At 40.8% G+C, this 16442-nt stretch overlaps 1 protein-coding gene and 1 long non-coding RNA gene across 2 annotated transcripts; one reads left to right on the top strand and one right to left on the bottom strand.

Annotated features, from left to right (window-relative positions):
* Positions 1 to 248: 248 nt before the first annotated feature.
* On the bottom strand, positions 249 to 4061 carry UTP23 (UTP23 small subunit processome component). Its single transcript, XM_012576838.5, has 3 exons — positions 3771 to 4061; positions 1636 to 1810; positions 249 to 760 (listed from the first exon to the last, which is right to left on the bottom strand). Exons 1-3 carry the CDS (start codon positions 3956 to 3958, stop codon positions 374 to 376), a joined length of 750 nt encoding a protein of 249 aa, XP_012432292.3. The 5' UTR covers positions 3959 to 4061; the 3' UTR covers positions 249 to 373.
* A 7109-nt stretch (positions 4062 to 11170) lies between these two features.
* On the top strand, positions 11171 to 15381 carry LOC121469287 (uncharacterized). Its single transcript, XR_005979248.2, has 3 exons — positions 11171 to 11403; positions 12788 to 12899; positions 13347 to 15381. It is a non-coding gene; the product is annotated as an uncharacterized lncRNA (long non-coding RNA).
* The last annotated feature ends 1061 nt before the right edge of the window (positions 15382 to 16442 follow it).

Raw genomic sequence — 16442 nt, 5'->3', positions numbered from 1 at the left:
TAGTTTCATTAAGATTAGCAACCTCAATTTAGAAAGAAGTCTAATATCCCACTTAAATCCATATGGAGTTCAAGAAGCATTTCTAAAAAAACTGCTACGTAGCATGTGAATTTTAACACAAACTGTGATGCTGAAGAGAATAATGAAATATGGTGTTTCCTAAATATTTTGTCACAAACCCAACACTAAATAACAGAATAAATTATTAGGACAATAACCTACAAATACTGAAATACAGTAGTAAGCAGTACCACCTCATAAAAATAAATTTTAATATTAACAACTCAATTTCACATGCCTGCATATTAATCTATCTTTTTTTTTTTCAGAGTTCAAACAATGTTCAAATTCTGTGTTGTCTGCAAAGATGGGTTTATTCTCCTTCATTCTTCTGCACTGACTGCATGGCTCCTGCTTTTACTCTATTTCGTTTTCTTTTTCTTCTTTTCTTTTTTTCAGCAGAAGGCTCCTGACCCTCCTGTGTTTTCTTCTTTTTCTTCTTCAGACAGCTGAGAGGATTGGGGCCGCCTGCCCTTTTGCGTTTTCTTCTCTTTTCACCTTCTTGCTTTACTAGTCCTTCTTTTTCTTTAAGCTCCACAATACTTTCTTTTTGGTACTCTGGAACAAGCTGATTTGTCTGCAACTTTTGAACAAATGCCAAAGATTTAGGAGAAGGTTTGTCTAGCACCATAGTGTTCTGAATAATAAAGAGGAGAGGAATTCCAGGCTTCCTTTTCACTTTCTTTGATAAGTCCTGGTCCTGCAAAATTAAACACTGTAGTCAATATTTTCAGATGAAATGGTATTTGCAATTCAAATGAATCTACTTTTAATACAAAACTATGAAGATAAATTACATTATGAAAAAGATAAGAGACTTAATCTAGCAGATATATATGGCAGTGCCTTTCAGAGCAACTTAATTTTCTCTCCTGATTAGCTGTACTTCTGATGCAAAATTTACCAACATTTTCCTTTTTCCTGCATGTATATGCATACATACATTTTTTATAAAAAAGTACCAATTCACTTGTATGCAGACCACCACACCACAAGAAATAAAATATTTTTTTCTGTAATAAATAATTTTTAAACTCCTGTAACTTACATAACTATAAAGAATTCTGCTATAAACTCTTTTGTATATCATTTATATATGAAGTCCTAATAAAAAACCCAAGAAAAAAATGTCTTTTTTATTTGTATAGTTATTTATTCTTTAGTTCAGAATGTCTTTAAATTGAAGTTATATGGATGTTAACAGTTAATTTCATTTTTCAGAGTAATGTGCAAAGCAGTTCAGAGAAGGGGATATACACACAAGCAATATGGAAATTAAAATTCACAAGTTGTTTTTTACATGTCAATACCTAGTCAGTATGTTTTCATGCTCTTTCAGCTAAACTAAGCAATATCATTACAAAGTAAAAAAAAAAATCTAGTTGTTCATGTAGGAGAAAAGATTCCCTGCTTCATTATTAGGAAATACATTAAAGAGCAAGTAAGGTTTTACATGATTAATTCCCACAAACTATTTAAAAACCTCATAATCAAGGTTACTGTAGGCTTCTTTATCCTTAGGTATCAAAACATCACTTCAAAAGAAATGGAGCTACATTTCCCATGAGCTTTTACCTGTGTAGCAATAAAGAAGTGATGAGGGTTGCCATCTTCAATCATGGAAAGTAAACAGGTTGAACCACTCACAGGATTCTTATGGTGAGAACAGTTTTGAACTTGAAATCTCTGGGCAATTAATTTTGCTCCATACAGTGCTTTCCCCAGTGATTCAAGTTCTTTTATAACACATCTGAAAACCAGAAGAGACAATAATTTTAAAACAAAAAACCCTCATATTTTTTACAAGAGAAAAAGGCTGATGTGAGTTACACAGGAATGAGCAACGCCCAGTTGTTCAGGCTCTGAACTCCAGAAAGCAATAGCCCACCTGAAGACATCAGCAAGGTTTCCTTGGCTGTAAACATGATTAACTAGTAATAAAATAAAGATATATTAAATTATTTAAAAATAATTCACATCAGTGACAATGCTGAGTCCTTAAATTTATGCTTGAATACCACAGAGCATATGAACCACTACCTAACAAATAAAATTATTTTAAAAATTTAACTTATTTTTAAATTAGCTTTGTATAAAACTTGAAGATGTAGTTTCTTTTTAAAAATGGAAATAAAAGATCTGGGAACAACAGGCCAGTCAGTCTAACCTCTGTGCCTAGCAAGAGTATGGAGCAGATCCTCCTGGAAAGTATATAAGGCATGAGGAAAACAAGGGCAACATGGCTTCACTAAGGGGAAATCATGAAAAATATGGTATCCTTCTGTGGCAGAGCTACAGTGCTGCTGGATAAGGAAGGGCAATAGATGTCACCCAACTGTACTTAGGCAAAACTTTGCACACTGTTCCACACTACATCCTTGTCTTTACACTGGAGACATGGATTTGACAGATGTATCACTTGGTGGATATGGACTGTCCGGAGGGTTGCACTTGAAGAGTTGCAGTCAACAGCTCAATGTCCAAGTGGAGAGCAGAGACAAGTGTTGTTCCTCAGGGGTTGGTATTGGAACATTTGACATCTTTATCAGTGACATGGACAGTGGGATCCAGGGCACCCTCAGCATGTTTGCCATAGACACCAAGCTGTGTGGTGCTGTTGACACTCTGGAGGGATGGGGCCTGGAGAGGCTTCAGATGGGCTTGTGTAACCCTTATGAAGGTCAACAATCCCAAGTGCAAGGTTCTGTATATGGGTCAGTGCAACCCAAGCACAAATACTGGGAAGAGGATAGATTGAGAGCAGCCCTGACAAGAGGGATCTGGGAGGTGTGTTGGTGGACAAGAAGCTCAACATGAGCTGGCAAAGTGAAAGCCAACTGTGTCCTGGGCCTCATCAAAAACAGCACAGGCAGCAAGGTGAGGGAGGGGATTCTCCCCCCACTACTCCACACTAGTGAGACCCCGACTGGGGGTCACAGTGAGCCAGCTCCTTTCCCCTGCAAGGCTCTTTCTGTAACATTGAGGTCTCAGCAAGTCAGCATTCTGACTGCAGAGAAAACATGTCCATTCAGCTGGCCTAAGTGGAAGGTAGTCAAAATGACCAACAGATACTGCTGACAAAAGAAGCCAGAAGTGACGGGTCAACATGACAGGAATAGTTTGGATCAAAGCAATTCCCAAACCTTCCACAGCTAAGGACATGACTCAATACTTTATACTGTTTAGAAGTGCAGGCCAGTTCCATACGCTGTGCAAGAAGGCTCCGTGTGTTTTTTGAGCCTAGGGTAAACCTCTCTCTGCTATTGTCACTATTTGCCTCCATAGCAGGGAGTTGGCTATTCCGTTATTGCAGATATACAATGTAACTGCATTTTTGAATTTTAATAGATACACTATATCTAATCAAATAATAACAAAGGCAACTTGGAGGTAACTTCAGTATGTAGTGTGCATGCTTTACTTGCGTATCTTTGTCTAGCCCATCCTTGTCCTCCCTTGCGAACAGCTGCTTTGGGAACAGCCCGGCAGTGGCAGCCGCAGCCCCGCCAGGCAGGAGCTCCTCCGGGCCCGGGGGATCTCCGCTTCCCCCGCGGACGCTGCGGGTGAACGAGACCCACCGGCCCTCCCTCCCAGAGCGGGGTTACCGCTGCCCCGCAGCTGTGCCTCTTTCGGAAGGGCGTCTGGCTCCGAGGGACGCCGCCAGCCCCCGCAGGTTACCCCGAGCCCCCAGGCCGCCTCCCCCGCCGTACCGCGTGGTGCAGAGCTGCGCGGCGCCGCCCAGGTACCCGGGCAGCTGCTCCCGGATCTGGATCTTGTTGCGGAGCGCGGCCTGGCAGAAGGTGCCGTCCAGCAGCACCTGGAAGGGCTCGCGGAACTGGAAGTTGTGCTTGTAGAAACCCATGATCTTCTTCGCGTGCTTCTGTCTCGTCACCCCCATGGCGCCCGCGCCGCCCGGAACGGCCGCGGCTGCCCCGGAAGCTGCGCCAGGCCCGGCCGGGGCCGCCCCCCGAAAGCGGGGACCGGCAGGGGCAGTGCCGGGACCGGCCGGGGCAGTGCCGGGGCCTGTCCCAGAGAGCCCGGAGCACCGGGACCGGCCGGGGCAACCCTAAGGCCGCCCCCGGAGAGCCCGGGCCCCCGAGGGTCCCGCCTGCCCGTCCGGCCCTGCACACGGGTAACCTCAGGGTTGGCTCATTGCCCCTTGCTCTGCTGTGCTGTGCTGGCTCCTGCCGTTTGCTAAGATAAGAAATGCCGAGTTTTGTTTTTTGCTAGTTCACTGTACCGATTAAATTACAGTTGCTGTCGCAGAGACTGCAGTCTAATCACACATCAGCATAGAGAATTACAGAATCAATTTGGTTGGAAAAGCGCTCTGAGGTCATCGAGTCCAGCTTAGGATCCAGTACCGCTTTGTCAACCACACCATGGCACTGAGTGCCACGGTCTGTCGGTGATTCCATCTCCTCCCTGGGCAGTCCATTCCAAAGCCTGGTCGCTCTTTGTGTTAGGAAATTTCACCTAATGTCCAATCTAAACCTCTCCTGGCAGAGCTTAATGCTACGTCCTCTCATCCTGACACTTGTTACCTGGAGGGCCTAGGAATACTTAAGAAGGCTTAGTCAGGTTCTATTTATATTTTTTGCCTTTATTAGCTACATCAATCTTAAGTTCAATGTGCACAAAACCGAAGTTGAAAAGCACATATTCTACATTTAAATTTTTTTCCCAAGACAATTTAATTGCACTGCAGTCTGGGGACACAGCTATCATTGAAAAAGTGCACAAACTTCTCCCTGTCCCACACAAAACATGAACAGACCAGACATCTGGCATTATGAAACCAAACTTAATGCCCCTATTTTTGTCAGGCAAGAGGATGTGATACTTTAACACCATCAAAACGGTAATTGGAGACATCTGTCTTGCTATGCAGGTTCCACAGGAGACATCTTTCTGCCTGGAACAACTGTACTGCAAGCAAAACCATGGCAAGCACCTGCCAGTTTGTTGTAATCAGTCAGGCTGCTCTAAGATCATTTAAGCAAATACTCAGCTGTCATATTGGCCTTTTTGCTAGCAAATAGACATGGAAAATAAGTGCTTCCAAGGAAGTTAGTTAGTGTCAAGAGAAAGTGATTACTATTCTAGAAATTCAAATGCTTACATGGAAAAGTATTTTAAAGCACTTAGGATGAAAAGTGCAAAGAACAGGTGATTGAGAATATTTTCCATGAATCCAGTTGTGCTGTTGACAATATTTTTCTGCCATTGAACACTTCTTTCCAGCTGTCTTCTGTGGTGAATTCATAATTAGACATAGTCTTATATATAAGTCTTCATTAAACTTCAGTCCTGCAGCTGATGTGTTTCCATAATGCCATGATGATTCAGTTCTCCTATCTAACTGCAGCTTCATTGTTGAAGATGTTGGACAAAAACATTCAGCAAGACTCCAAAGTAAAACCTTTCTAGAGAAATAATTTTTTCTTCAAGTAGGTTTTTGCTTGTTTGTTTTTGCATTCTGTGTGTGTGTGATGACACCTAAGTAACTGCCCAAAGACAGGCACTTATTCCATATTAAGAGCACTGTTCACACCTTACAGCTAGAATGAGGAATCTCCAGTGATAACAGCTGCTATTACAGAATGGAGATAAAAGTGAAAAACAAGTAAAGAAGAGATTAAACTAGTTTTTGAAATAAGTGGAAAGTAAGATATAATCCAGAGTTGGGTGTTAAATACCATTGTAATGAGATACTGTTCCTCTGGTAAATAGTATAATCACAGACAAGTTATAATGTAGTTGGTATATGTGGAATATGTTCAGAAGGCTGTCTAGCAGGCAAAACACAGCATAGATATCTCCTTCTTCATTGGTCAGAAGAAGGCATTAATTGGATGATAAACTACTTTCAGTACAATTATGTTTCATATGTATGCAATTATTTTAAAATTTATTTTAAATAAATTTAAAATATTAAAAATAAGGTCTCTTAGACTACTATAGCAATTCAGAGAAGTACAGTTCTTTCATAATTTTCTTTCATATTTTGACAGTATTTTTCCTAAATTAAAATCCACCATATTCCTTCCAAGTTCAAATCTTTTACTATTCCCATGAGCCATCTGTAAAGTGGATTTTTAAAAAAAATAAGCCTAGGGATATATGAGAGGTGTTGAATCCAGACTTCTCTGGTACCTGGTGTTTGTTGCTTCTGGTTGCTTAAATCCATCCACATACACTCTCTGGACCCAGCAGGATTCTTACGCTCCCATGTGTCCTGGACAAGTGTGGCACACGCGGAGGGCACTAACAGAGCCAGTCAGACTAGCACAGCACACAGAACTCTACCAGAAATGACACATAATGCACATTCAGAGAGCGAAGTGCTGCCACCCCTCTCCAGCTGAACAGGACTGAAATGCCCAGGGATCACTCACACATCCTCACTCCCTGTACTCACCAGAACACCTTCATTCACAAATCCCCATGGCCCCTCGGTCCCTCCAATGCCCATGCCTGGACCCTGGCCCTCCTGGGCATGTACGTGTGTCTCCGGCTCACTGGATAATCCAGTTTAAATCTGATAGCAGATTACACATCCACAGGATTAAATTCACTGGGGTGGGATATTTAGGTGCAAAAGAAGAGTTAGAAACAAGCTTTATAAAAAGATAGGACTAGTTGCTGTGATCAGACAGAGAGCTCAGTAAGGAAAATGTACTGAATGCTGCCAGCTCACATGTGAGTCCCCTTACATCTCATTTTTCCATGTGTCTTCCTAGATCCTCTCTTTCCCTGTCTTTGGCCAGTTCTGTGAACACTCTGTAGAAAATTTTGCAGACTCCTGTTGATACACCATAAGAAATTTTACATAGTGCTATACACCCCCTGAAATACCTTGTGGTGTTATCAATTGGATTGTCAATTCATGGATAACCATATTTTCGTATTCTTACCAGAGACAAAGCTCAAACAGACCCTCTTCAGGGTGTCTTCCTGGGCTGCTCCTTTAATGGCCTCAAAGCCTCTGCTCCCCACTCTTGTTGTCATTACCATCTACTTATTCAGCAAATTTTGTGATCCTGTGTGTGTTTCATAGCTCACATGCCCTCTTGTCATCTTTTATACTGAAGGCTTTTGCCTTCCACGTACCCTTACAAAGACTGTCAGTAGCACAGCAAAGCTTGTCATAAAGCTCAGAGAAAGGTTATGTTTTAGAAATTTCTAGCCATTGTATTTTTGATTAAGAAGCTTAATCAATTATCTGGCTGCACCACCTAAAGACTTTGAGTTTGGGGTTTTGCGTGTTCTAGTGTTTTGGGGAGTTTGGTTTTGTTTTTGTCTTTTTTTTTTTTTTTAAGGTGAACATTTTATTGAAGCACTAACAGACCACTTGCATCTTCAGTAGCCTGCCTATCAGCAGTGTCATTTCAGAAGTGAGCCTAAGGAGCAATGTAGAGGTTGTTTTAAGATTACCTTTATTAATGTGTCTTCCTTTGCCCAAGGACAGGAAACAGAATTTGAAATGAGGAACTTCTTTTTCTGAAATACAAGTTCTTGTTTGCTGCCAGACACGATACAAGTTTCTGGGTACAGTTCTGATCTGACAAAACAGTTCCTGTGTCTTTATCAATAATATTAATACCTTGAAGGTAAATAGACAGTATTTATGAAAAAAGGTGTCACTGAAGAAGAAGACTTTCTTTCTCTGTATCCAAAGTGGGAGGAGGTGTTCATGCTGAACTTCCCAAGCCTGTGCAGAGGTGAACCAGACATCACAGGAAGCTGGTCTTCACAGGGCACACTGCACAAAATGTGCTCCAGGAGAAGATTAGCTCCCTGCAGAGCAGACTATCTCTTGACATAAATGAGTTCAGCTCTGGTTTTGAGTGCTAGGTAATGCAGTAGTAGAATTAAATAACAAAATTGCAGTCACATGGATTACTTGAAGTAAAAGCTGTTCTGAATCAAAGGAGCATTGATGTAGGCCTAGTAACAAGGAATTCCCCTAATAGCTGGCACTTGTCAAATGCTTGTAGCTTGTTGAGAAAATAGCTTATGATTCTCCCAAAGTTGTCCTGTGTCAGACCTTTTTAATCTGAATATGTTGCTTTGTGCAAATGTGCTGAGTTATCTGCAGTAAGTCTTAGTACCATGCTTAAATATGAGAAATGAACTGATTTACAAAAAAAGAAAAGAGTAAGGTTTTCAATTTCAACATTTAAATATAAACAAAACTGTAATAAACACAGCTCATAAATTATTGTTGGAGGGTATCTGAAAATACTTTCCTAGGTGTATTTTTTGAAATTTTTTCTGAGGTATGTATAGGCCATAGAAGAAGATTCAGATGCAATTACTGCTAAATTGTATTTGTCAGAATGTATATTATTCATTGGTGGCCCCTCCTTTCATTGCCTTGGGGTTGGTATTGAGCTTTTGAATTTTAGTCTTTATCACGTGCACTCTTCTTTTACAGTGCCCGTTTTTCTGATATTTCATGGGAATGCAGTATCTGGATTTATAATAACCATAGCTGTGACAAGTTCTATTTTTCCTTCATGAGTTGGTATGATTTCAGCAGATGAGAATTTTGTGTATGACAAAGCCTTCTGCTTTTCTGGCTCTACTGTTACCATGGTAATGGCCCATCACTGTATGTCCCACATTAACTGTCTTTTAAATTGTGTATCATAAGAAGCAAACAATTAACATAGAGATCAGCATATTTAGTTTCACAAGGGTAAGAAATAAAATACAGAGAATATCAATGCAGGTTTTAAGTGACTGTAGCATGCATTTTGAGAATGCTCTGGAGAACAAAGATTTTGCAGGCAACTTTACCTTTCTTACTAGAGCTGAAAGAAATTAGAGGGATGAAAATAACCAGCGGGATTCTTGACAGTTTCTCAAATGTTAAACTAGCTTTGCTGTCTTTTTTGACCTTGAACTAAATTCACATGAAAGATCAGAACAGATCAGAACAGAATCAGATCTTATCCAATGTAGCTAAACTTTCTGGATAGATACACATCTCTGATGCACATAATTTAGTTTATGCAGCATTTTTGGTTGACGCAGCTCTTTATGATGTACATGTTAAACAACTGGTTTCATACTCCTGTAAGGACACACAAGGACATTGTTTTGGAGCAGCCTTCCCTCCCTGCACTGTTCCTCAAGATCTGCACCAATTAGCTGCCATTCTGCACCACGTGTGACATACTGCAGTACTGGTCCCTCTGTACTCACTTGTATAAGCCCTTGAAGGATGTAAAAGTGCCATAATGTAGAAAAATAGGAAGTCTTAGTGGAGTACCCAGGACTGGAATTGTAATTTCAATTTGTGAATTGTGAAGAACACAGGAGAGAGGAAGATACCTTGCCAAACCCTAACTATCCTACACCTGATGTGCAAGAGAGGGGAATAACAGAGTGATGCTTTACACCCTATCTCCTATTGTACCTATTGGTTCATTTTGAGCAGAACATCCCTCTCCCCCTTTTACTGTTTCTGATGCAAAGTAAGTATAAGACCATTTTAGCTCTCTTGAACACCTACATGGTCTTACCTTGGCAATGACAGGAAGCTCAGAAGACATAAAACATTTTGGATTTTTGGTATGCTTACTTCCATTTCCTCAGTTCTTGTTCTCCTTAGAGATAAGTTGTTATATTCATCATGGGATGGCTTGTGTGTCATCAAGAATCAGAAGGGTCAATTAATTGGTTGATTAATTAACTGCTTATGAAGAGAAGGCTGAACAAATTGACATCAAAAGAGAAATTATGTGAGAAGCCTACCTCCAAAAAGAAATTAACTTATGGTCAAAATTCTGATTTATGCTAGAGAACTCAATTCAGTTGCCTGCGATACTATATGTATCTTTGCACCTTTTCATTGATTTCAGGGAGAAATCAGTTTACTGGGAACAGAGAAGTGGAATTTTTACAGTGTGGTAATAAATCATACATGCTCCCTACAATTACATACTTTTCTAACTTGATACTCTAGAAAAGAGTTTAGCTCTGCTTAGAAACATATGATAACTTTGTGAAATACCTTGTCTTTGTTTTCCAGGCCAGAATTAGCACTTAAAATGTCTTAGTTTGTTTTGTCAAATGCATTTTTAATTCGGCAATTTTATTGCTAATTCCTTTGTCATTTTTTTTCTCCTGTTAGCTGTATGCTAATGGGTTTGAGATGCAGTAGTAAATGATCCATTAATAATAAAAAATAGCTTGAAACATAAAAGTTAGTAAGAATAGAAGGTAACTAAAAGCACTTATTGGAAAACATCTATTGAAAAAATGGAGAAAAAAGGTTGAGTGGTGAAAAAACCCCAAACTTTCTCAAGGAAAGAGCTTATATTTTTTAATATTTCCTTCACGTGCAGAAATACCTTATTATGCTACTGTCCATTTTATTTTAGTATAATGCTTATACTTCTGTCCAGTAAATGCTAAAAGGTTGCCTGTGTAACAGCATGGCTGAAACCTTCAATGGCCTCTGAAACCTCCATTCTTACACAAGAGAAATTGAATTTTCCAAGTTTATATTCTAGTCCCGTAGTTCCTTATTGCATTTGATGTTTGTCCCTGGGGGTTTCCATGCTGTTGCAGCTCCTACTTTTACAATTTTTCTCTCTCTCCTGCACCTTATTAGTTTCCATTTCCTACTTCAAATGAAAAAAAAAAAACAAAAACAACAAACAACACCAATAAAACCAATTCCTTCACTTTGATTGTCTTGAAGAAAAGTAGAAAAAAAAATGTGGAATAGACCTGAATATTGGTATCATTAACTTCCAAAATCACAGCTAGCCTCATGAGAAATAATAGTAATTAAAAATCCATCTGCACAAAATGCCCATGAATTTATGTAACCTGATCTTAAATTTTCCCATTGAGCTCCTCTGTGGAAAGTAGTAAACATTAGATGAATACCTGACACTTCAGAGGGGGATTATTTATCAGTGAAACAGAATGTTGTAAATGCTGTAGAAATAAGTATGCAAATGTCCTGACTTCAGTGAATTGCAGCTGGTGATCAGTGATATCTGAACAAATTGGGAACGGAGTGCTGCCTCATGTATCAGGAAGAACCTACCTTAACATGGGTTGGTATGCCTGGGGATATTTTATTTATTTGAGTCTTAAATTGCTGTGGTCAGCAGGACACAAATCACTGAAACTCCTGAATTACACAAGGCTTATACACAAGGCTGCTTCCTGAGGCTGGGGCTGGAATTTGGAATTGCCTTGCACATGGCTGCTGAACATAACTGAAGTTATAGCTTCTATACTGTTGCACCTGGCACAACTTCATCTGCTGGTGAGACATGAGGTTTCCTGTTACATCTTTTTTGGGGGAAAACAAAGGTAAGAAAAGAATGAGCATTTAAGGGGTCTTGTCTGTTCCATGGCTTTGGAAATGTTATTCATGGGTCTTCTTGCTAGCCTTCTGTTTTTCCCCCATGCTGGGGGATGAGAGCTGAGTAGGTGTTTGGCTGTTGGCCATGGTTAACCCACCACAGATATCTTCACAGATACAGAGGGACCTCTTGTCATTAGGACTTTCACTCTCTCAAAGGGATGTGAGAGTGTCATATAAAGGAAAGACTCCTATCAAAAGGTGTCCTGTGAATTAGAAAGGGATTTCAAAAGGAGTAGAGGCCATGCCAAGCATAGAATTATGTAGAACAGCTTTATGCCTGAACATGAGGATTAAGTACTGCCTTAAAATCACTACACTCCTCCCACATACAAGCCTTACATTACATGGAAAAGGTGCTGGATTCTTACTTAATTTGTAAGCAGTGCACTGGCCTGCTGAGGCAGCATAAGTACATTCCCTTTGTGGCACACTGAAAAAGGTCATGAATGTATTCCTATAGAGATGTGTCACAAGCCTGTATTTCCCCATGTTTGAAAGCTTGAGCCTGAATAGAGCACCTCTTTCAGAACACTGAGATTTTCTGAGCTTGAAACTTCTGTAAACTGCAAGATATTATATGGCTATTTTGTGTTAGGAGAATCTTTTGCCATCTAGTTTTGGAGATTATTTTACTGGAAACAATTAATTCTCTTCTTGCAGATTATTTTACTGGAAACAATAATTTCTCTTTTTAACATAATTAATGTTGTTTTAGGCAACTCAAGTTATTTGTGCAAGTTTGTATTTGGGTGTTGTTATGTCTCAGTGCAAGTACAAACTGCTATGTGTGTCCTAAGTGATTCTTCCCTATTCCTCTACACTTTGTGATAATGAAATTAAAGTATTCATTATGCTTAGAAATACTTGGAATTGCTGAGAGGGCAGGGAAGAAAAACACAGAATTCAGACATGACCTATTTACCAAGTGGTAACAAGTCATTGCAGGCTAGCCCATCTCTGGTGCACGGTCTTAGCCTGCAGCATACATAAATGAAACTCAAGTTGGTTTAGCCCTTAAGGTAAAGTCAAGTCTGAAGATTTGGAAGGAATTATATCTTTGAACCCTAATCAGATAATTTCTATTTAGCTACTCTAGTTCTGCTTATAGCTCTGATATGGTGCAGAGGTGCTTTGGGGGATATGACACATCTCAGTTTCACCAAGGTTTTAACTTAAACAGAACTGGGGAATTAAAGGGTTTTTGGTTGGTTCCAGCTGTCTTTTGATTTAGAGTGTAATTTAAAAATGATTAATGGAGATTGTGCACTGCTTGAATTTTCTAAAGTATTTTGTGATTAAAGTCTTCTGTTTTGTGGTTTTCCTGAGTAGCTTGGGCAACGTTTCTGAATTCTTCACACTGACATCCTTTCCACAGCCTCCTTTTCAAGAATTCAGAATTTTCAACGGTGAAATTTTATGGCCTCTTGCCTCCAGTGATTTGGTGAGTTTTGTAAAGTAGAAAGTTGATTTTTGTTTTTCATTTTTCATGTTAATCATAATTAACAAAATTGACTCAATTATTCTGGCAGTGCATTAAGTAGCGAGCCCTATGCCAGTCCCTTGGATAGGGATACTTTGGGTGCCCACAGCAATGTCTCTGAACATGGTAATGTTCCATGCTCTAGCTGTTTGTTGGGGTTTTTTGATGTTTTTTGGGGGTTGTGGGTTTTTTGGTTTTTTTTTTTTTTTGGTTTAGGTTTTTATTGGTTTGTTGGCTGGTTTTTTGTTTTGTTTTATTTCATTTGTTGTTTATTTGGTTTTGTTTGGGGTTTTGTTTTTGTTTGGGTTTTTTTTTTTTTTAATTACATTGACTTTCTGTTCCGAAATTTCGTAGGTCAGGATAATACATCACATTCATATTATCTCAGGTGTTTTCATTCTTTTTCAGATCCCTAAGAATTTGCCAGTGGTAAAGCACTATGAATTTCAGAAGGTATGTTTTCCTATTCAAATACCCTTCAACAACATCTTTGAAGTATTCCACAGCTCTCCAGCAGTCCATGGATGGGAGTTGAAAATCACTGTATTACCACAGTACTACTTCCTACTCTTTGTTTTCTTTAATTAAAACTATTTGAACAGATTTAGATTAACAAGGGCAAGTGCCTGATTGTGCACCCACGACAGGGCAACCCTGTCTGTGTAGGGACAGGAGAATGAGAGGCTGGAGAGCAGTGCCATGGAAAGTGAGCTGGGGGTCCTGGTCAATGCCAAACTGAACATGAGCCAGCAGTGCCCTGGTGGCCAGGAGGGCCAGCCCTGTCCTGGGGGCATCAGGCCCAGCATCACCAGCAGGGCAAGGGAGGGGATTGTCCTGCTCTGCTTTGCTCTGGGGCGGCCTCACCTTGAATGCTGGGGACAGTTTTGGTCACCACAATATAAAAAAGATATTAAACCATTAAAGAGGGCAAAGGAGGGCAACCAAGGTGATGAAGGGCCTTGAGGAGATGCTGTATGAGGAGCAGCTGAGGTCACTTGGTCTGTTCAGACTGGAGGACATTGAGAAGAGACCTCATCACAGTTTACAGCTTCCTCAGGAGGGGAAGCAAAGGGGCAGGTATAGATCTCTTCACCCTCATGACCAGTGACAGCACATGAGGAAACAGCATGAAGCTGAGTCAGGGGAGGCTTAGGTGGCAGAAAAAGGTTCTTCACCCAGAGGGTGGCTGGGCACTGGAACAGCCCCCCTGGGAAGTGGTCACTGCATGAAACCTGACAGAGCTCCAGAGGCATTGGGACAGCACTCTCATGCACATGGTGTGAGTCAAGGGGATGTCCTGTGCAGCCAGAGCTGCACTCAATGATCCTGATGGGTCCCTTCCAACTCAGCATATTCAATGATTCTGTGACTCTATTATATTGTGAATTAAAACTGGATATTCATGTTAATATAACAGCTAAGTGAAATAATAGTACTGAATTAACTTCATTCTCTAGGAAAACTTCAGAAGTCAATGCCAGTGGGAGTGCAGCCTTCAGTCATGGAAACCTAAGGGCAGGACTCAACACCTACATGATGGCTGAGCTCGCTGGCCACAGCACACTGCCCTGAAGCTCAGGGATAGTATTGCATCAGCCTCTCTACAAACTGCTTGTAGGAAATCCCCCTAATCCCACTGCACATGCACTTCAGTTTCTTTGGGGCACAAGGCACATATGACCTCAGTGTGTTTTGGTTTGGAAAGACAGGTGTCTGCTAAAGAAGGCAGGTGCCTTCCCTGAAATGGAAAAAAAAAAAAAATAGACCCCCTCCCTCTGGATTGTTACCAATTTGAAATTAAGGGGGGCTCTCAGGTAAAAATATGGAAGCAGGAATAACAGTTCTTTATTAGGAAAGAAAAGAAAAAGATAAAATAAACAATGCAGTGAACTAAAACAACACTGACAGAGTCAGAATACAACCTGACACCCTGTTAGTCAGGGTGTTGGCAGCAGTCCAATTGGTAATTATGGCTGCAGTACTCCTGGAGTGTCAGGTGTGGTTCTGTGGGAGCAGTAATCCTGTAGAAAAGGGCGTAGTCTTCCTCTGAAGATACAGTAGAAGAGGCAGGTATTCCTCTGGGAAATCCAGTGCAGAAAAAGCCATGCTGGTGTTCCAGAAACTCAAGATAATATCCAGGTGGAAATTCTTGCCTCCTCCCTCTGGGAGGAGCATAACACAATGGGATGCTGTAATTTTTATCAGTCATGCAGTGACATTCAATAGCCCATTAACAGCAGATGTCTCTGTGGTGGGAGGATTGGTTTGTGGAAGAGATAAAGAAAACTGTCCGATTAAGAGAAGATAACTGCCACACCTCTAACAGATGGCAACAGAATACATCTTGCCTTGCAATCTAAGACACAGCAATGCTGCCATTCTGAACTGCCCCTTCACCTGCATTTAAAAATTATTTTCCCAATGGAAAATGTGAAGTGAGATTCATCATACCCTGCTTTAGACATCTATCACAAGGTGTCATCAGCAAAGCTGGATGCCCAGATTTCTTGTTAGGGTCCATGCAGTTTAGTCAGTGATGTCAGTGGAATTTAGGATATGTTTTGCCTTGCTGGGATGATTATTATACTCAATTCTTTGTTTCAATTTGCTCCAGCATCAATGGAAGCAACTGATATGGACTATTCTAAGTGATGTTAGAATCGTTTTATAGGAACAGGCAAATCTTAGGTCTGTGGCTGCAGGCAAATGCAGATATGTTTTAATATTGGTCTTGATAAATGTGTTCCTCACCCTTAATTAGAAATGATGTTAACTGCATCGTTGAAAAGATAAATTTTTATGAAGTCACATATTTGGCATAGTGTCTGAACAGATCTGGGGGGTTTGGTAGGGCTGCCTTTCACAGTGCGTTGCATTTTTCAGAAGGAATTTGAAGAGTTTGAAATTAAATTTAAAAAAATCCACACAAGAAACCCCTACCTCAAACAAAATGGAGCAACAAAACCAACTGTTTTAATGCAACCCAAACTCATTCCTGAGAATTGCAGAAGTTGATAGTTCAGGGACTTGTGTAATGTTAAGAGTTTGCACTAATGTATCGTTATTCATGCTCAGGGCAGATATTCACATCACTCCACAGCAGTTTGCCTTTGGTAAAGATACTACACAAAGCTTTCAAATCTATAAGCAGTATATGTCCCTTAACATTTGCAGGTTTATTAGGTGTAAATCCTTCCTCAAGACCAGAGTCTCCTCAACCATGCCGGGGAACCCTCGCTGCAGCCCAGGGCTGGCCCAGCAACAGGGCTGGGAATTCACATCCCTGTAGCATCAGAACTGCCCGAGGTGGCCCTGGAAATGCACAGATGGAGGTTTCTGGGCTGTCAGAAATGCTTTGCCAGGGGCCAAATGGCAGCTGGACCAGGGCAGTGACTCTTCCCCTCCCCTCAGCACTGGTGAGGCCACACCTCAAGGGCTGTGTCCAGTTCTGGGCCCCTCACTTCAAGAAGGACATTGAGGGGCTGGAGCACGTCCAGAGATGGA

The sequence above is a fragment of the Taeniopygia guttata genome, chromosome 2, assembly GCF_048771995.1.
Source record: "Taeniopygia guttata chromosome 2, bTaeGut7.mat, whole genome shotgun sequence".
Taxonomy (NCBI): Eukaryota; Metazoa; Chordata; class Aves; order Passeriformes; family Estrildidae; genus Taeniopygia; species Taeniopygia guttata.
Note: the sequence above shows the minus strand (reverse complement) of the source record. Positions and strands in the feature narration are given on the sequence as shown.